Raw genomic sequence first — 26,581 nt, forward strand, 5'->3', positions numbered from 1 at the left:
GCAGCAGCGCCGCTCCCCGAGCCCGTAAAGCCAGGCCGGGACTGTGGGTGCGGCGCCACCCTCCGCGCCTCGCTCGACCCCAGACCCGCGTGCAGGGCGCCCCCTCGACAGCCAGGAAATCAGCGTCCGCTGCTGCTGTGTTATCCCGGCGCGGCTACCCCCCGCTGCCTTGTCCACCCCCGGCTGTGCCCAGCGGATAACCGAGGCGGGAGCGGGGTTCACTATAACCCAGGGAGCTGCTGGGGCGAGGCAGCCCGTCGCGGCGGGGCTGGGGGGAGCGGCTCTGCCTGGCCGAGGAACTCAGCTCCCCGCCTGGCAGCGCCGTCCCTCTCCCCAGCAGACCCCCGCCACCGCTAGCTCCTGCCCGGCTACAAGCCCGGCTCGCTCCGCCCCCCTGTTGGAGGAGTAGGGGGCGGGACAGGGCTGGAGGGGGAGAGGGCCGGGGAGGGGGAGGGGCTCCGTGCGGCTCGCCCAGCCCGGCCGCGGGGAGCGAGGAGAGTGACTGACACGGACCAAAGTTATCCCGGAATAAGGGCAGCACGCATGTGCCGTCACCCCGGATGTGAACATGCCGCCCAGGCTCAGGAGCCCCGCCCGGCTAGAGCGGATGGGCTGACCCGTGCTGGGCTGAGCCGAGCCGAGCCGAGCCGAGCCGGGCCCAAGCGGGTTAGCCGCCCTCCTGAGGGGAAGGGAAGCAGAGCCTCTCCCGGAGGGAAAGGGGGAGGGGCAGAGCTCCCGCGAGGCGGGGCAAAGGGGGGGCAGCCCCCCACCTGACCACGGTGGCAGAGCCATCCCTGAGGCAATTGAGGAGGATTGTCCCAATGGTTTGGCTGAGCCAGGCCTTCCTGTCACAAATGACCCCAGCCCCGTGTTAGCCCCCCTCTCCCACATTCCTGGGGGTTTGTTACACTTGGGCTAAGTACAGAAACCCTGTCACCACTTCCTCGTCCCCCATCCCTTCCATTACTCCTGGCTCTGTGCCCCAGGAGTTCTGCGTATACTGGGGTGGGGCAGGAATAATGGATTTTCGGGGGAAGAAGTACGAGCGGGGCAGTAATTGGTCAGACCCTGAAGTGGTGGAGCTCCTGCAGCTTTGGGCCGATGAGTCCGTTCAGATGGAGCTGGAGAGCTGCCTGAGAAACCAGCATGTCTTCAACCGAATCGCTGAGGTGTTGAGGGAGAAGGGCATCCACCGGACTGGGGATCAGTGCCGGGAGAAAATAAAAAAGATGAAGCTGGAGTACCGTAGGATCAAAGACAACAACAAGACCCCAAGGGGTGGCAGGACTTGGAAATTCTATGAGGTGATGGACCGGGTGCTGACCAGCCGTCCCTCCCTCTCTTACAGTTCCTTGAGTGGCAGTGTGATGTCTCAGCAGGCACTGCAAGGAAGCATGGTGGAGAACTACCATCACCACTTCACCCCCTCAGCTCTACCTTTCGGACACTCTCAGCACCCTGAGTTGATGGAAATCAAATGCGAGGAGGTGGACTCCGATGAACACTGCTTGACCCCGGAGCCCCCACTATCCATGTCTTACCAACAGGGCTCCCCTGAGGAGCATGAGATGGAGAGAGCTTTCTTGGACAGGGCCCAGAATGACTCTCCTATCTCCAGGGTGGAAATTCCCATTGAAACCAGTGTTTCACCTTCAGGTAGGACAGTATCTTCTCATTCAAGCCTGAGGTTGGTGTTACCAACTATGTATTCTGTTGAGGTTCCTTGGCCCAGACAATTTTAATGTAGAGTAATACGTTCTGCATTAATAGCCTTTCAATATTTCCTGAAATGTCTCTTAGTGCAGGTTGGTATAAAAGACACATAAAATCAGTGCACATTAGGGTGTGTGAAACTGAGGGACTGACACCTCCTAAAGGCAGGCACACGTGCTGTGCAAAATTCCTACATGTCAATTCTATCAAAGCATCTCAAATCCAGATAGAATTTTCATATTTTGTGGTCTCATTTGAACATTAAAAGGGCTCTCTTGAGTCCTCATACCACATTGTGATAGGAGTCCCTATTCTTTTCACTGTTAGGCTAGAACCCTCTGGATGAATCAACTTATCTTGCATTCCTAGAGCCCTGTCCTGATACAAAATTTGTATCTGCATCCAATCTGCAAACATGGTCTGCTGCTATAAAATGGATATCCGCAGATTTGCACGGCTTTAGATGTAAAATTTGGATCCGCATCCATCTGCGAGCCATAAACGTGGTCAGCGGATATCCGCAGATATAAAACGAATATCCACAGGTTTGCATTCCTTTCTTATGCCTCTTTGTAGCTAGTCTTTTTAGCCATGTGTCCATTGAGACTAATTAGTGGACACTGTGTTTTTCAGTCTCAATATACTAACTAGACAGAAATTGGGAAAGGGGAAACTCCTCGAGAGTGACTGGTGGAAGCACATTTAGATGTAGTAAAAGAAGATACAGCTTTACCTCAAATTTAACTAATCTACAGAATTGGTTTCCATGCATCAAGTCTAGAAATTCATTGGGATTTTAGAGAAGTCTGGGATGGATGGAGTCTTGAATACATACAGCATGGTGGTGTGGGAGGGAGACAGTGACCTCATGCTGATCACTGTGAAGTCAGGAAGGAATCCTCTGTTCCATTCACCATGATGTTTGCTGAACTGGCCAAGTGCCCTATTTAAGAGAGGGGGTTTGTCATCCACTAGAGTTAGTTTGGATCATTGCCTGAGGCAGAATACTGAACTGGATAGACCACAGTTTGGATACATAATGGCAAATTCAACATATGAGGTTAAATGAAAAACATGTTTTTTTTCAACATTCAGATGTACCTTATAGATTTGACTTCATCTTTCCTGTGGCATTCTGCCATGGACAGATCTGATTTTTGTCAGAGAAAGGCAATGGGGTTACATAAACAGACCTGGGTCAAACTGGTCCAGTGGAGGGCAGTAGTGTATGTTCACATCAGTCAGTACACTGCACTGTCAAATTTAGTTTTCTCTTTGTCTCTAAATATCTGCAGGTTTCAGTGAGCCCAACGTAGCGTCCTCATCCCGGATCCACAGTGTGGGCCCTCGGCCTGGCTTCTCCACCTTGCACCGCCTGCGGAAGAAACGGAAAGGCCAGCGAGTGAAGGACCCCCTTGATGACCTCCTACTGAAGACTCTGACATCGCAGCGGGCCATGGAGGAGCGCTTTCTGCAGATGGAGGAGCGGCGTTTGCAGCGGGATATGGAAGTGGAGGAACGGCGGATGCAGCTGGAGCAGCGACGTTTTGAACTGGAGCGGGAGCATGAGTTTCGCATGTTCAATGTCTTTGCTCAGATGCTTAGCATCTTAAAGCAGAACAACAGCAGCTCCTCCTCTTCTGCTGCACTTCCTTTCATCCAGGTGCTGTCTGACATTGCTGGGATGGGAGGAGGAGGGGGCCTGCAGGAGGTGAGGGCTATGCAGGTAGGGCGACCACTTTCTGAGAGAAGGACCGACATGTACAGTTTCTGTAACCCTGGTGAGTTCCAGAGCAGCCCCTTCCTCTCCACTCGAGGAAACATTGCCAATCTCTTTCGTGGCTCGACAGAAGAGGGATACAAGGCCTATCATGCTGACAAGTACGATGAAGACAAAAATCCCAATGTGAGTGAGGTTCCACTGCTGTGCACTTCTTTCTTGCTAGGAGAAACACCAAACAGGGTCATTTCTCAGACTCACTGACAGGACTTGGGTTAGAACATGACTTTTTTTATCTCACAGATGCCAGTCAGGTCAATCTTTTCATTTTAATAAAGCAGCTGGAACTGTATTCTCCCTTCTGCATCATCTCCAATGTCATCCACTGAGTTCTGGTTGCAACATGTTATCACTGTTGATGATGCAAGAGGCAGAAAGACCCAGCTGGCTTTTCAGAACCCAAGGAGGAGTTTGCAACACTGACATTTAGGAAACTGCATTTTTTATTTTTTTAATTCACCCTTCAAAGGTGATGCTGCCTGTTTACCTTTTGCCTGTCACTTGCTCTATGCAATATAATTAGGCTTGTTGCAAGGGTATGAGATTTACAGCATTTCAGGGTAATGTATTTTTTTTAAAATTTTTAAAGTAATAAGTATATGAGGTTTTTTAAAAATAAGTCCTAGGTTCTGATCCTAAATGTCAGTAATTTTAACTTAAAATTACTAATCCTAACTTCTTCAAACACTGTCTCTCCTGCAATGCAGTATCATGAGAGTTGACTATTAGAACCTTTAACACAAAGTATACCAATATCACATTATTATTCAATACAATAAGTGCAACCCAAGGGACAAACTTTATCATTTCTTCAGTGTTGCCTATATTTATTTACAAGAGAAATTAAAATTCAATACCTAAAACTGGCTCCAAGCTGTAATAATGTCATAAGTATACCATCCTGTGTATTTTTTTTAAATTTCTCCAGTGACCTACCCTAGCCTCAGAAGTGAAAATATGTTAATGTGTTTTTTTCTTTCTGTACTTTATTGTACTGTGACATGAGCATGCCAAGAGAAAAGACTAATACTCTAAGCTGCCTTCATACTTGGCATTGTGTAAAAAATGAAGTTTCCATGTGCGTGAGTAAATTAGTGGAATGCAATGTCATTGTCTGATGAACACATATTTTGAACATGGAAATATTTCCAAAGCACAATTTGTGTGTCACAGCAATGTAAATCCCAGCTTTCTCAGCTAGGAAAAATATGTATAAACTTGTGTTAAGGTCAGATTTACATTAACAAGTCAATTTAAGGTTAAATTACTTATACACATTATATAAACTAATATAAACCCTTGTTTTATACCCATCCCTAGAGTGCTTACTGACTAATAAATTAAGCACTTGTATAAATTACTAGTTTATATATATGTGATGAGTGTTCTGTGAAGCTTGTTTTTCATCCATTGTTATCTCCTTTACCTTGTTAGGATTTTTGAGATGGCACAGTAACAGCAGCAGGGGCAACAACAAAGTTGAAATGCAAGTAGTGCTGCCTAGTGGTAGTTTGTCTCCCTAAACAATGATTTCTTTCTTTCTCCAGGGGATAATTAATTTTGGTACCAGTGAGAATAAACTCTGCTTTGATCTAATGTCTAAGCGGGTAAGTCACATCCCCAGAAGAAATATAGAATACTCCACTTAATTCCTACTTAGTACTCATGATGTGCTTGGATTGCAACTGTTGCTCAGATCCCTCACAGAGCAATAATTTCCCAGAGCGCTTACCTTTTAGCCGTCATGTCTCTTCTCCTCTTCCATGCTGGCACTGATGCAGAAGGCCATTGGCTGGTCCATTTTCCCTATTTCATTTTGGATTGTACATTTCTTTAAATTATCTTCTCAGAGATAGATTGGAAATGGTAGTGTCTTCTAATCATCCAGTTGAGGCCTTGCCTTTGGGGCCCTGCCTGGCACACACAACCAAATGAAAGTAAAGTACATTTGCTTTTCTGCTGACGGCTCTTCAATTCACATAGAGATGAGTCCAAGTCTCACAGATCTGGGGACAGAGGAGGCTTGATTTGGCCTGTTATCAAGCTGTACAGTTCTGATCCAGTTCTGAACTATCTCAAAGCTTGAGAGGATTTGGCACCAGTGAAGGTATTACCAATAAACTGGGTGAACCACTAATTGGTGGTCTTGCTTAGTTACACCAGAAAAAGGCGCAGTACGGACAGTATAAGTCAAACTAGAGACTGCTTGGGCTGAAAGAAACTCTTGTTTCTTATTAAGCCATGTACCCAGATTCAGGCTGTTATGTGGGGAGACAGCAGTTTGTCCTACCTAGAGCTGAGGAAAGGTGGGATACTGAGTTTGTGGCACAGCAAGTCTCTACTGTAGTTGGTTGAAATTGTTTCACTCCCACTCCGTCACTGCCAGCCCTCAAAATGTTCCTTGTTTTATTTTTGCCTGCCATGCCACTGACTCGGGGGAACACTACCCCAACACTCGGCCTTCCAGCTAACAGAACAGGTAAGGCAGAACTGCTGCCTAATAGCAGTGTGCAGAAGCCTGCAAGGTGCCTTTTAGAATGTCTAGGTTGTTCCTTCCTTTCCCCATTTACCTCTTCTCCTGGGACTTAGCCCTGGTCTACACTGGGTGGGCGGGTGTCAATCTAAGTTACGCAAGTTCAGCTACGTGACTAACGTAGCTGAAGTCTACATACTTAGATCATCTTAACATGGTGTCTTCACCGTGATGAGTCAACTGCTGCTGCTGCTCTCCCATCAACTCTGCCTGCGACTCTCGGGCGCTGGAGTACAGGAGTCGAGGGGAGAGCACTCGGGGGTCAATATATCATGTTTAGACTTGACGTGATAAATCAGTCCCCACTGGATTGATCGCTGCCCGCTGATCTGATGGGTAGTGTGGACATACCCTTAGTATAATGTCTGCAGTTAACACGTCAGAGAAGGGACAACTGTATCTTCATTAGCCTTGTTATGACAGTGGGTTACTTGCTCTTGCCTATCAGCAGCAGTCAGATGAGCTTGTTCTCAGGCATACTGGAACAGGCTCAGAGCTGAGAAAAGATGTTTCTTCCAACGTATGAACTGCCACATTCCAGTGCTACTGCACTGACTCACAGAACAGTATGCTACTGGAGGTTATGAGATGTTAATCTTGCCACTAACTTGGAAGCCAATGCCTATATTTTGTAAGTGAAAACAGTAACTGTAATTCATTACCCCTAAGTTCAGTGATATTCTGTGGACTTGACAACCCAGAGATGAGATCTCCGATATTGTTCCCTGCCAATTGACCCAGTTGCTTCCGTCATCTTCTGTGGCATCATCCTAAAGGACTCCTTTACTTCCCATTGTGTTGTCATTTGGGCCAAGCCTGCTGTTGCACTGCTGTGCCAGCTGAGTTTAGGAGAGAAAGCAAATGAGGCTCGCTTGTGTGTTACATAGACTTCAGGATACATATCCAGCTGTAAAAGGGTACACCACCCAAAGTTGTTATTCTGCATGGGATGAAAGGCAACCCCATTAAACCCATCAGAGCCCCAGCTCAAGGCATCAGAACCCCAACCCAGATTTTTTTTAAATTATATGATTTAACATCTGCATGTTGGTTTCCCTCTTACTCCTTTGCATTTGTTCCTCTTTGGTCCCCACCCTTAAATCTGGGCTCCTTTTATGAAATCAATGAGAATGCACTGTATGTAAATGTTTGTTGATTTGTTTCCATTCATATAAAATACACCTCCTCTGATCACAGCTCTGCTTCCCTTTGTGACATGTTTGGACTGGACTGCTTGAAATTCTGCTAGTTATAGCTTTGAAAATGTTTAAATGAAAACAGTATGCTTACTTTTTAAAGTGTAATCTGGAAAAAAATGGTTAAAGGCAAGTGATCCAGCCCCCCAACTCAGGTGAAACTCCCTTTGAAACCCAAAGGCATGCCTTCCTCATAAGGAAGACCCAAAGGAGCACTTTCAAGAGGTTAACTTCACCTTTCTTAGGCCTCTTGAAAACTCCTGTTACTCTTTACCGTGTCCTGGCAAAATTATAGATGTGGAGGAGACACAGCTATTTGAAACTGGGGCATAGCTGAAAGCTAGACGTAATACATTCCTATTAGGAGAAGAAAATAACCACTCATCTGCCATTCAGGGCCATACCAAGGCTCTCTGGACCTGTTTAGAGCGCCCTCATAACATGGCCTTAATTCTCAGTTAGTTGAAAGCTAGTATCCTCAGAACTTGGGACAGGCCCTCATCAGGGCCCTAAGGGCTGCTTTGTTCAAAAAGTGATCCACAGAGATCTCCTTTCCATGGCTTTCATTTTGTATTAGCCGTTGTGCTTCCTTTTTGCAGATCTCTGTGCAAGGAGGCATTGCTGCATAATTTTGATGGCCAAATAGTTTCTAAAACCCCTCGTAAGGCCACTGAAGTCAGTGGGGCGTGTGTGTGCGTACATTTGAGTACTGTCCATATATTTGTTTGTGTTTCTGATTTTAATGGTTGTACCTGTCTCCTCCTTGTTGCTGACAGCTGACACAGAGTGATATGAACCTCATGGAGCCTCCACTGCTGCAATATCCTGATTGGAAAGGACATATGTTGTAAGTAGAAGTTTCCAAGTCTCCAAGAAGTTTCCCTTTGTAAATACTTGCCTTCTAAATACCATGCAGATGTTCTCCTTATGCATCAATGGGAAAAGGCCACTTCGAAGTTGTTCAGAATGCATAAGTACAAACAGCTCTGCGGTATTGGTTGGATAAAGCTTCTCTAGGCTATTAAATCCTTCTCCTCTTCCTCCCAGATCCCTAAGTGATCTCCCTGTCTGTTCATCCAATTCTAAAATATATGAGTGGGTTCCAGTTTGCTTTAAAAAAAAAAAGGTATTGTGCATGTTTAGTAGGTGGATGTGCCCACTTTTCTATACAATTGTAGTGGACGTTGCTGGACCGTTAGTCCTTCCTATGTTCTATGTCTTGACAAATTAAATCTTTCAAAAATGTGTGTGAAGTTATAAATAATTTCCATGACTTTTACCATGTATGCAAGCCACCTCCATAGTATGGAATAAGTGGCCCAGGATATGTGTTTTCCTCTTTGTTTATTTTTTCCTAGCTGTACACATTAGTCTCTCGTTCCCTGGCTTTATTTCTATGTCATGAGGACCTGTGGAGAGCCCAGCCTCTTGGAGAATAAACTGAATCAATCTTTGCTTTTGTGTCTTTCTCAGTTTACGGGAGGAAGTGGCTCGATTTTTGACTTATTATTGCAAGGCTCCTGCACCTCTCAAGGCAGAAAACGTGGGTAATTGCTTTTCACTGATGTGTCTTCTAACATATTGCCATGCACTGTGAAACAGGTTCTTCTATCTTCTTTTACAATGTTTAAGTGTGAGCCGTCTGAATCTTTTATCACGTAAATGGGAAGGATTGATCACTAGTAGTGTCAGGAAGATGACATGCAACTTTTCCAGACATTCTTCACATTCAGCTCAGCTAATGTATTTCAGTCCTACCATGTAGCTTCCTTTGTTCTTTCACTCTTGCCTCCCACACCATCCTGAAAGTGGCCTTCAGTCATGCTTTGTAGTAACACCTTTTGCTCCAGTCTTGGGCCCTACTATGCCAGTGCACCTCAGTCATTCCAGTCCCAGGGCTCCCTTGCACTGGTCTGCTGATTCACCTGAAGCTGGATTCATAACTGAGTCAAGAGTAGTTTTGCTCTGCTAAAGGATTGAGGAGGGAGCAGATTCCAGTGTTATTGTCAGGAATTATTTTTGTGGTGGTGCATTCCAATGAACAGAATTAACATCTGCTCCCATTGTCTCTTCTGTAGGTGATTGTGTTGAATGGTTGTGGCTCTCTGTTTTCTGCATTAGCTACAGTTCTCTGTGATCCAGGGGGTAAGTGGGATTATTTTCCAGTTTTTTGAAAATATACTTTTTTGGGTGGCAACATGGTAGTCACACTACAAATACCATATGTTTGGGTTTAACTGCAGAGTGGCTGTGACTTACTGTGGAGTTTCTGCCAAATGCCGTATTTTTTCAGTGCAACCACAAGTGAGGAGGATGCCTCCATGAACTTTTTACTATCAAATGTATATCCTCCTCAGTGGGACTCCTGCAGTCTCACTTTTGGCTCTCCCTGCACTCTTTGCCATTTTAATGTAGTTACACCTCTGGATGTAGCTCTAGAAATGTGGACTGCACTCATGTTGAGTGGATTCTCAAGGGTGACTGTTTGATGCGCTGAGACCTGGAATTGGGAGTTAAAAGTAAAACACAAAATTATTGCTAAAGGAAAGCGGACAAAATGTAACTCTTAAACGTTCCCATGGACCTCAAAAATGGAACCAGAAGCAAAAACTCCCAAGCTCAGATGGAGTGCCCTAGTAAGGAAGAAAAGATTGTGAGTTTAGTGCAGTGTTTCCGAAACTTGGAACACCGCTTGTGTAGGAAAAGCTCCTGGCGGGCTGGGCCAGTTTGTTTACCTGCCTGTCCGCAGGTCCGGCCGATTGCGGCTCCAAGCCAATGGGAGCTGCTGAAAGAAACGGCCTGCGTCGCTTCCAGCAGCTCTCATTGGTCTGGAGCAGTGAACCGCAGCCAGTGGCAGCTGCGATCGGCCGGGCCTGCGGACGAGGCAGGTAAACAAATCGGCCCGGCCCGCCAGGGGCTTTCCCTACACAAGCGGCATCCCAAGTTTGGGAAACACTGGTTTAATGGATAACTGGCTTTGTTTGCTTGATTTTTAGAAGCTGTTCTGATTGCTACCCCCTTTTATGGTGGTATCACCCAGAGTCTATTCCTGTATGGTAACGTCAAGCTGGTCTATGCCTATTTAGACAGCAAGGTAAGAATTGGGATGGGGGAACAAAACTTTGCAGGTAGAAAGAATTGGTATTGGTGGAAGACACAGTAACACTGCCATGGTGCTTTCTGGCTTTCAAGAGCTTTTCAAAGAGTCCTCACAACACCGCTTAGTTGTAGCTTACCTGTAGCACCACTAGTTTACAGCTGAAAAAACTGAGGCACATAGAGTTTAGTGACGTACCAAGCCACAACAAGATTCAGTGTGCAAACCAGGATTAGAATTCAAAATTCACTGACTGGCTTCCAGTCTTATGATGTGATCACTAGCCCATGGCCCTTTCTGTCCAGCATTCCGCTCCCATTATACAAACATTAATGGAATTTTGGAAATTTGCAAACCTGACATTTTTTACAAAGCAAAACCAAGAATAGAAAAAGTATCAACTGAACTCTCCTCCTCAAGGTGATCCCAGGGATGGGGCAACATATGGGAACTTTGCATTGTCCTGTCTGTCCAAGGATAACCAGGCAATATCTGTATGTATGGCAGATCCAGTATCAGTGTCTCCTTTATTTTATTTATTTCCTTGTTCCCTCCATAGCGTGAGGAAGAGGGAATCTAGGTTGTTACTGGGCTTTTGTGGTTTGGGAAATACTTTAATGCAGAAATGGTTGATGGAAGATCTGTAGTAACATTGTTTGCTTTTATCTTGTGGGTGCCTTTCAGATCACTGGAACAAGCACCCGGCCCTTCCAGCTCACAGTGGACAAGCTAGAGAAGGCCTTACAGGATGCCCGGTCAGAGGTGAGTGTGGCTGAACCTGGCCTTGTTGGACCCATTGGTGGTGTCTGCAGGAGAAAGTGGGGGTGCAGATCTAGAACAATGAAGCGTTGGGCAGATTTTAACTGTGAGTTCTAATACAGTGTATTAGACATACTTCTGCATCACTGGAATGTCATCTGCTCTGGGATCTCCCAGGGTAAATTGATTTTTAAATCACCAATTTTAATCATGATTTAAATCATCAATCTTAATCGTGTTCCGCCATGGCACTTTTTAGTTATTTTCCTAAAGAAAGATTGATTCTCATTGGTTGGGAACCATTAAAAAAGGTTGATTTGAAACTAATAGCTTTTGTACTAAATGTGGTGCTTCTTTTTGCTAACGGGAGAATACGTTGTATCTATGCAATTTTATGTAAGCGATTGTATCATTTGACTTTTTACTATATGATGATTAATTTTTTTACTTTTGATTTGCGTCAAGCTTTGTTTGGATAGAAATGCACAAAAACAGCTTTTTTAAAATAAATAAAATAACCCTAAATGTACAGGATACATATGGAAATTTTTTTATCAAAACATGTATGCATTTAAAACTAATTATTAAACAAATGAAGTATTATCTGTAGATAATGAATTCAGTTGTTTCTGGTCACCATGTTCTTCAAGATTTTAGAACTGGCAGATGTCATCTTCTCACACCTAATTTTTTTCATAGATTGGAAGAGGGAAAATGAGCTTTCCTGCTTTTTCAACTCCCAGTTAGGTTCTTAACTTTGAATTAATTAATCATTGAACTGAACTAGTTGAATAAACTGAAATGAGGAAAATATTCTCTCTGTACTTGCGGAATAGGCTACAGCTGTCAAAAGCTTGTTTAGCATGTCGACATACTCTGGTTCCAGTTGCTTATCCAGTGACTTCCAAAGGTTAAGTGATCTGATTTTCTTTAAAACTTGAAAGCAGATATGTACTTCTTAATATTATAATTTTTATTTTATTTAAATTATTTTAATAGATTATAAGAAGTTTAGGCTTTAATGTAGGTTGTCAATTTCAAATTCAATTTAATTTAAATTTAAAACATCTGATTTGTTTTATTATTATTTTTTTAATAATCAATTTTTATCCATTCTGGGGTCTCCCATTCCAAAGCATGTTCTGGGATGTGAGCAGTTTCTGATCACACTGTTGGAGTTCTGACTTCCCCACTCCACTAATTGATGCCATCACAACTCTATTCTTCCCACCTAAGGCCTGGTCTACACTAGAAAATTAAGTTGGTTTAACTACATTGTTCAGGGGTATGAAAAATCCACACCCCCCAGCGGCATAGTTAAGCCAACCTACTCCCCAGTGTAATCTGCACTAGGCTGAAGAAAGAATTCTTCCATTGACCTAGTTACCACCTCTCAGGGAGATGGTTTACCTACACTGATGAAAGAATCCCTCCTGTTGGTGCAGGTAGTGTATACACAGAAGTGCTACAGTGGCACAGCTGCAGCATCTATTCAGCTCCTCTTCACAATGGGGGAAATGTAAGAGAGTCTTTGTCAGGGATTAGTATACCAGATGTCAGTGGTGCTTAAAACCAGGCTTCAGGCCACAAAGTACTTTATGAACCAGGTAGCTTCAAGAATCTCTTCGTCCTCCTGCTAAAACATCCCATAGTTGAATTTCTCCTATAGTTCTGGGCACTGGGTGCGATGCCATTGTGGTGCATGGTGAAGGTGTGAGTTATTAGGGGAGTCTTGTGGTTTTAGAAAAGGAGGCTGAAGATTTACCCCACAGGTATTGTTCTTTTAACATTATATTGTGTTTTTGTTTTATAGGGTGTTGGTGTGAAAGCCTTAATTCTCCTGAACCCCCAAAATCCTTTAGGGGACATCTACTCCCTGTCAGAATTACGGGACTACCTGGAGTTTGCTAAAAGGTATGGCAGTTTAAGGGTCTGAGGAGACCCAGGTCAGAGATGACTTTCTGAGTCTGATGAACCAGTCAGCATGTCTGTGTCTTTCTGGCTCTAACTTTCCTCTCTGCCATGAAAATAACTTATTCTAGTCCACACAACAAAGAGCTTAAGACTAGAGAATGGGGAGATAAGATGGTGGACCATGCAGTCATTTCTCCACCCTTGGATTGGCCAAGCACTTGCCATATGATATGATATGATATTGGAGATTATTGGAGTTCTAGTGAGCTATACAAGGCACTAATTTGCTATGTCTGCTGCATATTCATGGGGATATGGTGAGATACAGCAGCTCTGCTGTTCATGGGATACGGGATACGGGGTTCATTTTCCACAGCTGTTTCATATGTGCACATTAGAAGACAGACAGTTGTGGGATTCCAGCCTTCTCCCATACTACTCACTCCCCTTTAAATTTCTGTCCATCCTTTGTAGATGGTGATAGAGTTTACTCAAGTGGGATATTAAATGAGAGAGTTAATAAGCCTGAATTAGCAATGACTACAAACTCTTTCTGTGTCATGGTTGTGATAAGTGACAAGAAATGAGTCTGATGGACCTCAGTCTGGTTTTCTGCATACATGAAGCAGCCCTCAGACTATGAGAGTATTATTCTCTCACAGTCTCCGTTTTCTCTCTTTCAGGCATGAATTGCATGTAATAGTAGATGAGATCTACATGCTGTCAGTTTTTGACGAATCAGCCACGTTCCATAGTGTTCTTGGCATGGACAGGTAAAGTCTGCACTGCTTCCTTGGCCACCCGTTAGCAATTGTGCAACATGTTGTCATGTTGGTGGTTTGTGACTGGGATTTGACTCGTGCCCCAGTAGACTCTGCCTCATGTTGATTGCTTCATAGTTTCCTTCTTTCCAGTGTACTTTGCAGGTTGATACACCTTTGAATGTGTTTGAATGTGTTCATTAGTCCATTGTTTGCAACGTTTCTAAAAACCTGAAAAGGAGGCTTCATTTCCTGCTGATCATTATCTTTCTTTTCCTTTGCCAAACACTGCTGTTCCCTTCCCCTGGTTCTAATGGTGCGTGTAAGGATTGTAGTCTTTTTCATTCTTTACTTTTGTTTAATGCAGAAGCAGCTGCATTGAGATCTTACTACTTGTCTGGGAACGAGTTTTATTAGTTAATGCTTTAAAGGGACACAGCAGTTACAAAGCTCATACTTAAAAATATTCCTTGCTTGTGTTACTAATAACTCATTTGATTGCTGAATAGAGAACTTTTAAATTTACTTTTACTTTTTCCCAGTGAATCTGTTTTTCTTATCTGTGCACCACTCATTTGGGACAGTGAAACTGGATTGGTCCATTTTATTTTCGGGTTCTAATCAGTTTCACTTTCGGGTGCTAGCCCACTGTTTCTGAATTTGAATTCACAACATTGCAAGGGAAAATTTAAAACTGTCCCCCAAAATCTCATGTTTTCATTGACATTTTTAAAACAATTGATGAAAAAAGTCATTTTAGTTTTTATAAAACATGTTGGCAGGGGCCTGATTCTTTTAGAATTGAGTGCACTTTTGTATGTGTAGCTATAACAGTCTGGCCTATAATTTGTAACTAGAGTGTCACACTTAGATAATATAGTGATGTATGCCTTATAAATACCTAAGATAGACCCAACTTTTGTATACAATTAGTTCCTAGTGTCCCTTTAAAGGTAGGTTCCATTTAGCCTTATACTGTTTCATTCATGTCCCCTGGTGTGTTGTCTGTCCTTGTGCAATGTTGCTTCTTTGCTTCTGGAATGTTGCACTGGTGATCCAAAAGCTTCTGCACCTATGACGCTAACTGCCTTGTGTGCATCCTTCTACATGCAGATTGCCTGATCCACAGAGGACCCATGTGATGTGGGGAATTAGCAAGGTGAGTGTAGTCATGCCAGGTCTAACTCAGCTATGCAATCAGCCTGATATCCCATGAGGCCTTGACCCTGTGTTGGAAAGAATAAGATAGTGGTGATGGGATCCTGCATTCCTTTGCAGTAGGGTAATCAGTGTGTGTGTGTTTCCTGCAGGATTTTGCTGTCTCTGGGATTCGTTTTGGCACTTTGTATACAGAGAACCAAGATGTTGCCAATGCAGTGGCCTCCTTGTGTTACTTCCATGGAGTTTGTGGACCTGTCCAATACAAAGTGGCACAGCTGCTCCGAGACAGAGGTGAGTCTGAGAGAGTGGTTTCTCACATAGTCATCTGCCTTTCTCTATTATCCTGGGAGCTGAGAGGATTTGTTCCCTAAATTCTCAAGGCGTCTCTAGCTAAAGCAGCTAAAATGACAACCTTCCATAATGCTGGGGCTGCACGTTAGATGTGGTTGACAATTATGTAGGATTGTCACTGAAAGAGAAGGTGCGCTCAGGATGAGCAGGGTTGAAGGAACAGCTTGGAGGCAGTTACTTGAACAACAGAGGTCCCCATTTTGAAAAGTCTGCTGAGGAGAATTAAAAGGATATGAGCTTCTGGGAATTGTGAAACAGATTTCTAGCTCTGTCTTGGGTTCCACGCTAACAAATTGCAGCGGCTTCACAACAGACATCTGAGGTCTAAGGAAACTTCCACCAGGAGATTAGATAAAAGAGGATAGAATTCAAGACAGGCACTAAGCTCTTGAATAGTGTTTGTGTTCTAGCGTACTGCAGTGGAGGAGAATCTGAGGATGATAAAAGAAGGGGATAGGGTGAAAGATGGATAGAGGCTTTATAATTCCACTCCATATATCATAAATGATCGTGGAGGAAATCTTTTTGAAACTGAACTATTGGTCAATTTGTGAAGTTTCTTCTCCTCCTGGCTAGATTGGATCAATCAAGTATATCTGCGGGCCAACCATGCCCGTCTGAAAGCTGCCCATACCTATGTAACAGATGAGTTGAAGACCCTTGGGGTTCCCTTCCTCAATCGCAATGCCGGCTTCTTTGTTTGGATCGATTTCCGAAAGGTCAGTGGTCCCAGGAGAGGAGGCTGTTTCTCTGGCTAGGCAAACATTTGGCGCAATGGATTCTGGAGGAGAGTTAGCTGTAGTTGTACAAACACATTGCTGAATCCTAATTAATCATTCTGATGAGCTGGAAGGAAGAGGTGCAGGATATTTTTGTAAGTGTGGTTCATGGGTCCCTTTAGTTTGTATACACATTTTTCTTCTTGCTTGGGATCTTTTCTAACTGCATTCTGTCTCTTTTCACCATCTTTGCCCCAGCCCCTCTTCTTAGGAACGATAATTGCTTCAATTCCTCAGGGATCCTAGCTACTCACCACTCTCCCCAGGTCCCATGGGGATCACAGCTTGACCCATTTGCAGCAGCTAGGAGACAGAAAACATCTCCCCAGGACGTTATAGTTTACTCATCTTTTTTCCTTGGTGGGGGCTGCCACTTTTCTCCCCCCTTCAATTCAAGGCTCCCATGTCCTGCAGCTCCTCCTAAAGAGAGGAGCTAAAGAGAGTTGGATAATCAAACTTCTCCATCTTCCATGTGAAAGCCTTCTCCTTAGAGCTCTGTGGCTGCTGGGTCCCAATTCCATTACTACTGATCTTGAGCACTGAGGCTTCTCAGTTGCGTGACCTGCATGTTACTAACGCCTTACCCTTCTGCTCCCAGTACCTTAGGACAGGAACATTTGAGGAGGAGATGCTGCTCTGGAGGCGATTCCTGGATAACAAGGTTCTACTGTCCTGTGGCAAAGCCTTTGAGTGCAGTGAGCCAGGGTGGTTCCGTATCATTTTTGCTGACAAAACCCACCGACTACAGTTAGGTGTGTGGCATTTCCTTCCCCTTTCCATCACCCAATCTTGCCTGCACTCTGGGCACCTCATTCCCTTTTCAAATTACCCTCTATCCCTATCCTCCTCCATTTCTCTTCACTTCCCTACTCCAAGTCCATTTGGATTTGAAAAGGGTTTTGGGATTCTTTTGCTTTTGTTGTAACCCTTGTGGGTTATTTTCTCCCTCACACTACCCCAGGCATGCAGCGGATCCGTAGAGTCCTGGAAGAGAGGGAGCGTGAGATTCTGTCTGAGGACAAGGACCAGCCCTGCCAGTCAGACCAGGACGGCAAAGCAGACAGTACAGATGAGGTCATCTTTGTGTCCCATCACCAGGAGCCTGTTTCTACTGGTGGCTCTAACCTCGGTGACCTCATTGGCCTCCTGCAGCAGCAGATGCGCTCATCTGACTGGCTGCAGAAGAACACAGCAGAGCAGTTTGCACAGGAGAAGCCAGAGATCTATGACGTGTTCAGCAAACTGGTTGGGAAACAGTAGGGACCCCTGTTCCTCCATGGGCCTTATCTGAGAAGGGACTGACACTGGAGCCCTAACTGCTTGGTATTTGACTTCCTGCAAATAATGTATTTTCTGTATAGTGAGGAAATCACTTTGTAAAACCTGCTACCCAGGCCTCCTCTTTGGAATCTCTGCTTTGTATTGTATAGCCCATTTCCCTGTATTGAGGTATGGGTAGGGGATGCAGGGCTTGCTTCTGCCACTGCCCCTTGCCTCATATTTTATAATTCCTTTCAAATGAATAAGTTCTTGGCTCTTTTTATAAGGCACCATTGTGTCATCTTTTATGCTGCTTCTTGTTTCCTCTCACTGTTCCCAGGGAGACAGAAACTTGAGATAATTATGATGTTTTATATTCTTCCCTGAATGAGGTGCAGAGAAAACTAATTCCTTCAGCCCCAGAAGATGTGTTTCTCCTCAAACCACTGTAATATGACATGTATTGACAGTTAGAACCAAGCACTTGCCCTGACTCTCAGCCGGGGGTAAATAAGAGTGTATTCATATTTAGACCACTTTTGTGTGTGTGTGTGTCTGTCTGTTTGTGTGTCTGTCTGTGAGAGAGAGAGAGAGAAATTCCAACAGAAGGGATCGAATGACTTAGCTAACTAGTACTATGGAGCCTTTCACTTCTGGATCACTAGTTCCCCTACAGCCTCAGGTCCATTGTGATTTTAAAATATATAATATAGTGATCTGGTGCCCTGTGTTTAAATGAGCTTGGCTATCTCAGTCCAGCTTTTTGTGTTCATATAAAAGAACATCATCACAACTGGGTCTGATAGCTTCTCAGCAGGAATTGCCAACAAAATGGGCAAAGGATGCAGAGGGTCATCGAGAGTAGACAGCTCCATTATACTAGGAGGATGTTCTGGTTAGAAATAAGGCACTTTGGCAGGACAGTATAGAGAGTGCTCACCCTGCTGCTGCCAGGCTCTTCAGAGCTGTCAAGCCAGCACCTTCCAATGATTTAGTTGGGGATTGTTCCTGCTTAGAGCAGAGGGTTGGACTGGATGACCTCCTGAGGTCCCTTCCAACCCTGATATTCTATGATTTTTTCCCCACAATCAAAGAACTTTAAAAAAATGTAATCTAAACTGTTACATCAGACAGCTTCTGAGGGTAACTTTCTGGTACACAAGATTCTTTAGTTTTTGAAAGAGCCTGTTTGAGCTGCATTCTGTGAGATGGTGATAAACTGTAATGTAGCTGGTAAACTGATCTCTCGGTGTAAAGCATTTTCCTTTGCCCTTAGTTTGATTTCCTCTGAGACAAAGCAGGATGTATTATATTCACATCCAGGAGTTACAGAATGTCTACAGTGTAGGTCAGGGGTGGGCAAACTTTTTGGCCCAAGGGCCATATCTAGGTGGGGAAATTGCATGCAGGGCCATGAATGTAGGGCTGGGGCAGGGGGTTGGATATGGGAGGGGGTGCAGTGTGCAGGAAGAGGCTCAGGTCAAGGGGTTGGGGTGTAGGAGAGGTGTGGGATGTACCAGGGGGCTCAGGGAAGGGGTCCCTGCCTGACCTGGCCCCGCGCCGCTCCCGGAAGCAGCTGGCACTACATCCCTGTGGCCCCTGGGGGAGGGAGGGACGGAGGGCTCCGCGCGCTGCCCTCGCCTGTGGGTACCTCCCTGGAAGCACTCATTGGCCACGGTTCCCCGTTCCTGGCCAATGGGAGCTGTGGCTGGGGTAGTGCCTGCAGGCGAGGGCAGTGTGCAGAGCCCTCTGCCCCTGCTCCTCCTCCCTACCCAGGGCTTCAGGGACATGGTGCTGGCCACTTCCAGGAGCAGTGTGGGGCCTGCAGCACCACGGAGGTGGCAATCCCACGTGCCGGATCCAAAGCCCTGATGGGCCAGATCCGGCCCATGGGCTGTAGTTTGCCCATACCTGTATAGGTGCTACAGCAGCACACCTGTGCCACTGTAGTGCTATAGTGTATATGCTTCCTACAGTGATGGAAGGATTTTGTCCAGCAATATAGGAACACCACCTCCCCGAGTGATGGAAGCATTCATTTGTTGACCTAGCTGCATCTATACTGGGGGTTAGAGAGGCATACTTATGGTATTTGGATGTGGGTTTTTCACACCCATGTGTACTGTAGCTATGTCAACTTATCTTTTTTAAGTGTAGATTAGGCCATCCGTGTTAATCCAGGGCAAGAGCAAGTTGTGTCCTAGAAAAGAAATAAATATGATTGTGAATATAATCTATGAAGGGGGTCTCCACTCCTGTTACATGCCCAGGTGTACCATTGGTGGTAACTGAACTTGTGTTTTAACATAGCTGAATGTACTGAAATCTCATAATGGTCATGTCTACCTCTATGGGGACTATACCAGCACAGCCACGGCACTGTAGCTGTGCTAGCAGAATTCTGTAGTATAGCCTATACCAATAGAAGGGGTTTGTCCATCAGTGTAGTAAAACTATCTTCCAGAGCAACAGGAGCTACATTGTCAGAAGTATTCTTCTATCCAGCCTGGAACTTTCCTTTCAGCATCGATATTATACATGAAGAGCTGGACTGAGTGAACGGTAAGAGGTGGGCTCCCATATCTCATAGGCACTCACACCAACAATGATTGGGGTGTTTCAAGCAATAAAAGAAAGAGCACTACGTTCATACAACCACTCACCCTACACAGGACGGTCCTTTCCTGCAGTTTATCTCTCCAGAAGCCATTGGCTTCAAAAGAGACACCTTTTCTCTGGCTGAAAGACATTGCCGAAGCAGATAGCAATTCCCAGCTCACTCCATGCAAGGATGTAGTCTCTCCTTCTTTATCAAAGAAAAAGGAACAGTTAACCTGTATAAAGTGAGGGATAAGGGAGCAGTGTCTATCATTAAAAGGGATGGGAAGCAGCTTACATTATCTAAAAATTGGGTTTATTTGATTTTAGGAGTGAATTAATTCTTGCCACAATCAATGTGACAAAAGTGAATCAAATGTAAAATGGGGATAATGCTTCCCCAGTTTTCAGGCATGGAGTGAAAATTTTCATCAAGTGTTTTTAGATGCCTAAGTGGAGGAGGCTAGAAAAGGGTATCGTTCCAAAACAATGCAATAGTTAAAAGATTTCTATTTGCTTACTAACTCATCCTCTTTTCTCAGACTTTAGCCATATTTTTTTAGTAAATTCTCTGTGCTGATTAAAATTTATTTCACATTTACACTGGAATTTCTGCTTGTGAAGGGTAAAGCACGACTTAAGTTATTGAGTTGGTTACATCTTTGAAGAGAGTGGGAAGAGAAATGCCAGAATAGAGAGCCAAAGGAAAGACAAACTGACTCCTTTCCCCTTTGTGATGTTCCCAAGGCATCACGGAGCTGCATAAATTTCAGTCTAGCAGTAGCAAAGTGAGGGAGAAGGCTCTCTGAAATGAAGGACGTGAAAGGACTCTTCAGGCAGTAATAAATCAAAACACTATTTTATTTTATTTCTTTTTTAGATTTCTGTAATAAACAAAAGCAACCCATTAACTAGTGCTGGCTCTATTTTCTCCTTGGTCTTTAGTCATTCGCAGAACTGGTGAATTTTAATATATACAACTCTGAAATTATTTTAATATACAACTTTGAAATGGGTGTTTCCCAGATGGTCATGTTCACTGGTCAGTAAAATGTTTCTTATTAACAATACTAAGGGGTTTATTTTATTTCTTATACACTAAAAGAGACAAAAAGATGTGCATATTTGCAAGGGGGGGGCATAACATACTGCTCATACATTAGGGCAAAAGACTTTTTTTTTTTTTTTTAAATGTCAGGAAAACAATACTAGAGGTAGGGTGATCAGATGTCCCATTTTTAAAGGGACAGTCCCGTTTTTTGGGACTTTTTCTTATATAGGTGCCTATTACCCTCCATCCCTGTACCGTTTTTTTTACTGTTGCTATCTGGTAACCCTAACTGGAGGGTTGCGTGCTCTGTTGTTTGTGTGTGCTGTGTGTTAGACATTTTTTATGTGCAAATGATTTTACAGGTGTGAGGACTGTCTAAGAAGGTATCTGTGGGCCAGACTCTTAAGCTTGGCTGTCTCCAGAAACTGAGAATGTAGCTGTGGAAGCAGCACCAAGATGAGTTGTGACTGTTTGAATTCTCCTTTGGAACAGAAAGGGCAAAGTCTGTCCCAGCTAAGGCCTGTTCTATGCTGGTGGGAGGATCAATTTAAGTTACTTAGCTTCAGCTACGTACTTAGATCTACTAACTGTGGTGTCTTCACTGCGGTGAGTCGACTGCTGCCACTCCCCCGTTGACTCCGTCTGCACCTCTCACTGAGATGGAGTACAGGAGTCAACGGGAGAGCACTCTGGACTTTCTCCAATTTGTCCATGTCTTTGCTGAAATGTGGCACCCAGAACTGGACACAATACTCCAGCTGAGGCCCTATCAGCACAGAGTAGAGCAGAAGAATTACTATTTATGTCTTGCTTACAGCACTTGTGCTAATATATCCCACAATGTTTGCTTTTTTTTTTTTTTTTTGCTACACTGTTGACTCATATTTAGCTTTTGATTCACTATGCTCCCCAGATCCTTTTCCACAGTACTCCTTCCTAGGCAATCATTTCCCATTTTGTATGTGTGCAACTAATTGTTCCTTCCTAAGTGGAGTACTTTGCATTTGCCCATTTCTCCAGTTTGTCCAGATCATTTTGAATATTAATCCTATCGTCTAAAGCACTTGCAACTCCCCCAAGCTTGGTATTGTTCACAAACTTTATAAGTGTACTCTCCATGCCATTATCTAAATCAGGGGTGGCCAACCTGTGGCTCCAGAGCCACAGGTTAATATGCAGCTCCTTGCACAGGTACTGACTGAGGCTGGAGCTACAGATGCTAACCTTCCAGTGTGCTGTGGGGTGCTCACTGCTCAATCACCTGCTCTCCCCAGATTCTGCCACCACTCCTCCCCTTTCCCTGAGGCCCCTGCCCCTTCTCCCAAGCCTTCCGTGCCCTCTAAGTCCTTCCCACCAGACCCTCCTATGCATTGCAAAACAGCTGACTGTGGTGGGCAGAAGGCATAGGAAGGGAGGGGAAGGTGCTGATTAACGGGGCTGCCAGTGGGCTGGAGGAGTGTAGCGGATGGGAGGTTGCTGACATATTACTGTGGCTCTTTGGCAATGTTCATTGGTAAATTCTGGCTCCTTCTCAGGCTGAGATTGGCCACCCCTGATCAAAATCATTGATGAAGATATTGAACAGAACCAGACCCCGAACTGATCCCTGTGGGACCCCACTTGGTATGTCCTTCCAGCTTCACTGTGAACCACTGATAAACTCTTCCCAGACAATAGTTTCCAACCAATTACGCACCCACCTTACAGTAGCTCCCTCTAGGTTGTATTTCCCTAGTTTGTTTATGAGAAGGTAATGACAGTATCAAAAGTCTTACTACAGTTAAGATATACCATGTCTACTGCTTTCCCCCATCCACAGCACTTGTTACTTTGTCAAAGAAAGCTATTAGGTTGGTTTGACATGATTTGTTCTTGATAAATCTATGCTCTGTTACTTGTCACTTTATTATCTTCTAGGTGTTTGCAAATTGATTGCTTCATTATTTGCTCCGTTATCTTTCTGGGTACGGAAGCGAAACTGACTGATCTGTAATTCCTCAGGTTGTCTTTATTCCCTTCATTATAGATTGGCACTATATTTGCCCTTTTCCAGTCCTCTGGAATCTCGCCAGTGACTTTCGTGACTTTTTGAAGGTAATCGGTAATGGCTCAGATATCTCCTCAGGGATATTCTAGGATGTATTTCATCATTTGGATGGGAGTAAGATTGTGATGCTGATGTGAAAAGGTCCTGACAGTACACTATACACACTTTGTAGCTTCTGTAGGCTGAGCTCATTGCCCACCACAGGGGCTCCTTGCATTCTTCCATTTCCCCTCACACCATATCTCCTTATGTTTCACCCTCCCATACTGCTCCATTTCAGGAACTCCCTAAAACTTCCCCCAATCTCACCTCCGCCTGGGATTCTGCCCAAATTTCACCTTCCCTAAACCATTATCCCCCATACATAGCACCTGGCACAGGGGGGAAATCTCTGTTCCAACCTCTGCCATAAGCCTGGCGTGCTGGATCCCTCCATTCCCTCCTCCCCCATAGCAGGGTCCCCCATTCCCCTCCCAGCAGGGGTTTTGTATGTTTCCCCCTCCACAACAGGGCTCTGTGTCCCCATTGTCCCCCATTAGCCCCCTTCGGAGCAGGGACTCTATATTCCCCTCCTTTTCCCCACCAGTCTCCCCTATTCTCCCCTTACCAGGGGTTCTATGTGCTCTCTTCAGTCCTTTCCCCCCACAATTATTACTTATTTTCTTTGTGTCTGGGAGATAAATCATTCAAGGTATCAACATGTTAAACTCTATTGGGAGGATGACCCAGGGCTGAGACGGGGGGTATTCATGTCTGCCATCCACCAGTTCTTTGACTTGTAGACCATTATGACCTGACTGAAGTGCTGGGTTGGCTAACCAGAGGCTAGGGGCTCTGTGTGCCCCCCATTTCTTCATTCCAGTTTTCCAAATTTCACCAAAATTAATAGGGTAGTAAGCTGTGTCTTATTTATTACTGATTATATAAATCACTGGCAACTGACCATTTCCTTGTTCCTAATTTAGCTGCAGTCAACAAAAGTACTTTAGTCTGTGTTGGTTAAAAATATTCTACTTTTTGTCCTTAACTTGCTAGCAACAGTCATTTTTAGTAAGAACTCAACCAACCTTATTAAAATCTAGCATCAAAAATAGACTAGAGAAATCCTGGAAGCAAATACTATTTTTAGCTGCTCTGTCTGTTCCCTGCCGTTACCCACCAGATTCTGACTGCACAGCCCATGCTCATGTACTTAGTTATTCTAGGCAGAGCCTCCTCGTGACCCTTTTTTCCCTGAACACCTGAATGCGGAAAACACTCGACTGATTAAAGATTAATACTGCTGCAAAGCGTGACAGCTGCCTTTTCCTCTGAGTGCTTTTGGGAAGGAGAAGAATATGGAATGACAGACAACTTGCAATCAGTATTTCTATTACATGAGCATTTCTGTGGAAAGCTTGGCTGGAAGGTCTCCCTAGCATTTCATGCCCTTCAACTGGTGCTATGAGAAGCAGGGTTCTAATGTGCAATAACTTTCTTCTCCCCACTGCCCCCCCAGCAAGTGGGGGGCATTGGGATGTAGACATCAGGCGGTATAGGCTATGTCATGGCTATACAATACATTTCATCTTCCCCATCCCCAGCAAGTGCGGGGCACAGGGATATATCAAGAAGTACAGACTATGTGATGCACCCTGCTCAGTAGCATAACTTTACACTTGGTCACTGGTTACAATTGCATTGACTAAGGAAGTGAAAAGACTCAGTTCAATGAGGTTGCCATTTTGTTGTAATACAGAAAACTGAAATAGTGGATCAGACCAATTGTCAGTCTATTATGATATCCTGACTCCTGTACCAAAACAGAACTGTGTTGGATCTAGGCTACATCACTGACTGGTATCTATACCAGAAGTTTCAAAGCAAAATATGAACCCTTATTTGGTGGTTATGCTGTATCATAGGGCTGAAGAAAAGTGAAAGGGATGACTCCAGTATATTAACTGGTAATTCACTTTTGCAATGATCTCTCTCTATATTAAAGTGGCTTCTGAGAACATGCTGTCACAGCATCGTGTACCTGGCAATAATCCTGAATCTGACACAGTGATTGCACCATTATACATGGAGGAGATACAATATTGCAAAGGAATGCTGAGCAGACTGAAGAGTCATAAGCAGGCACTATGGTGATTCTTCCTGCCTGTGCCTTCAATTCTATGTACCTGAGTAGTTCACCCATGATAGACGATAAGCAGAGCTGTGTGCAGCAGAGGAATGCACTGTGTGATGCTAAAAATCTGTGAACGGAAGAATTTGGTGCACTAATTGAAATCATGCACACTCCACCATCTCAAAAGACTTGTATATAACAGGCTTTAAAAGCGGGAGAGAGGGCGGGGTGAAAAAAATCTGGACTCTGACACATTTATAAAAACTGGTGGCCTGGCACCCAGAAGCTAATGAGTATTTTTACAGGATAAAAAATGGCAACCTAGAAGAGTCTAAAAATAATAGTGTGCTGCAGACTTGTCTGGTTCAGCTACACCACTGGAATGCAAACTAGTAAAGCCAGTGTTTCTGAAGTTCCAGGAAAATCTCTGTCAAAAGTGTCCTCCTTGTGGTTGCTAAACAGAACAGCAAGGGCTCCTTGCATTTATTTCACTTAGTCATTAATAATTTGCAAAGCTCTTTCTCAGTGGAAAACTTCCCAAATTTTCCTATATGAAAGAAACTACCCTTAAAGCCTCCTTAAATCTTTCAGCTACGATTGAGTAGATGCACTTTATTCTCCCTGGAAGAGCACAGAGAGAGAGAGAGAGAGAGAGAAGGTGCCTGTGGGTATTGTATGGGCATCCATCAGCACGCTGCGTTCAGCAACCCTCTGTCTCCCTCCCTTCCCTTAGCAGCACATGGACTAGCCAATGTTCTGGTCACATGACACAGCTCACCCTTCTATGGCTCAGTCACATCCAATCACCATTCATACAGTGAGTCCCACTGCTCACAGAGATCACCACATTCATATCAGCATGCAGCCCTACCACATGAATGGCGCCTTGCTCGATTCATAAAAGTGGCAGTGGTCAATTCACAGTGTACTGTTTGCTTCAATTTATTAAAGAAACTAAGGTCAAGGAAAATTATTGCTTTTGAGCAATGCACAAGAAACCTCACAGCACATTTTAACAAAAGGTTTAAAAGCAAAAGTCTCTTGTGTCATAATAAATAAAATCTGAATTAATGACAGGGAAAACTCTAGTCACAAACACATCAGAGTCAATGGGGACACTGTGGCCTGATTGCTTGATGCAAGTGTTTCATAAACTGAAGAGCATGATAATACAAAGAAAATATTATAAAAATAAAATAATGTAAATAAAAATGAGAACATATTATGTCATCTATTACCTAATGCCTAGAGGAGCCTAGGGCAGAGAACAGGGCTGACTGTAGAGAGAACATTTCTCCGATGCTTTTTCCACATGGAAGCACTGATAGGTGTGCGTCAAGGTAGGCTTTGCACAAGGCACCTTTGTTGTTGGAGAAACTGAGATGAACAAGGTTAACCCTTTGACAAGAAGGGTTAAGATTGCTCCAAAGGGCCTTACACAACATGTGCAACAGACCCTCCCTACAAA

The 26,581-nt window shown here is 44.3% G+C and overlaps 1 protein-coding gene across 3 annotated transcripts; it reads left to right on the plus strand.

Annotated features, from left to right (window-relative positions):
• Positions 1-593: 593 nt before the first annotated feature.
• ACCS (1-aminocyclopropane-1-carboxylate synthase homolog (inactive)) lies at positions 594-24,289 on the plus strand. 3 transcript variants are annotated; one of them, XM_050955292.1, is made up of 15 exons: positions 594-1,656; positions 3,009-3,619; positions 5,041-5,100; positions 7,999-8,069; positions 8,696-8,765; positions 9,301-9,367; positions 10,219-10,316; positions 11,004-11,081; positions 12,892-12,992; positions 13,676-13,765; positions 14,867-14,912; positions 15,064-15,205; positions 15,842-15,984; positions 16,643-16,796; positions 17,006-18,344. In XM_050955292.1, the coding sequence occupies exons 1-15, from the start codon at positions 1,020-1,022 to the stop codon at positions 17,302-17,304; spliced, it is 2,667 nt and encodes an 888-aa protein (XP_050811249.1). In that variant the 5' UTR covers positions 594-1,019; the 3' UTR covers positions 17,305-18,344. The 3 variants fall into 3 exon arrangements, with proteins under 3 accessions (XP_050811249.1, XP_050811250.1, XP_050811251.1); XM_050955294.1 differs by lacking the exon at positions 594-1,656 and adding an exon at positions 2,183-2,258; XM_050955293.1 differs by lacking the exons at positions 15,842-15,984; positions 16,643-16,796; positions 17,006-18,344 and adding an exon at positions 21,316-24,289.
• Positions 24,290-26,581: the final 2,292 nt, after the last annotated feature.

The sequence above is a fragment of the Gopherus flavomarginatus genome, chromosome 5, assembly GCF_025201925.1.
Source record: "Gopherus flavomarginatus isolate rGopFla2 chromosome 5, rGopFla2.mat.asm, whole genome shotgun sequence".
Classification (NCBI taxonomy): Eukaryota; Metazoa; Chordata; order Testudines; family Testudinidae; genus Gopherus; species Gopherus flavomarginatus.

Coding starts and splice junctions, on each gene's coding strand:
- ACCS (XM_050955292.1), top strand. CDS start 1,020: ATGGATTTTCGGGGGAAGAAGTACGAGCGGGGCAGTAATTGGTCAGAC. Junction 8,766..9,300: donor CACCTCTCAAGGCAGAAAAC/GTGGGTAATTGC, acceptor TCTCTTCTGTAG/GTGATTGTGTTGAATGGTTG. Junction 14,913..15,063: donor TGATGTGGGGAATTAGCAAG/GTGAGTGTAGTC, acceptor TGTTTCCTGCAG/GATTTTGCTGTCTCTGGGAT.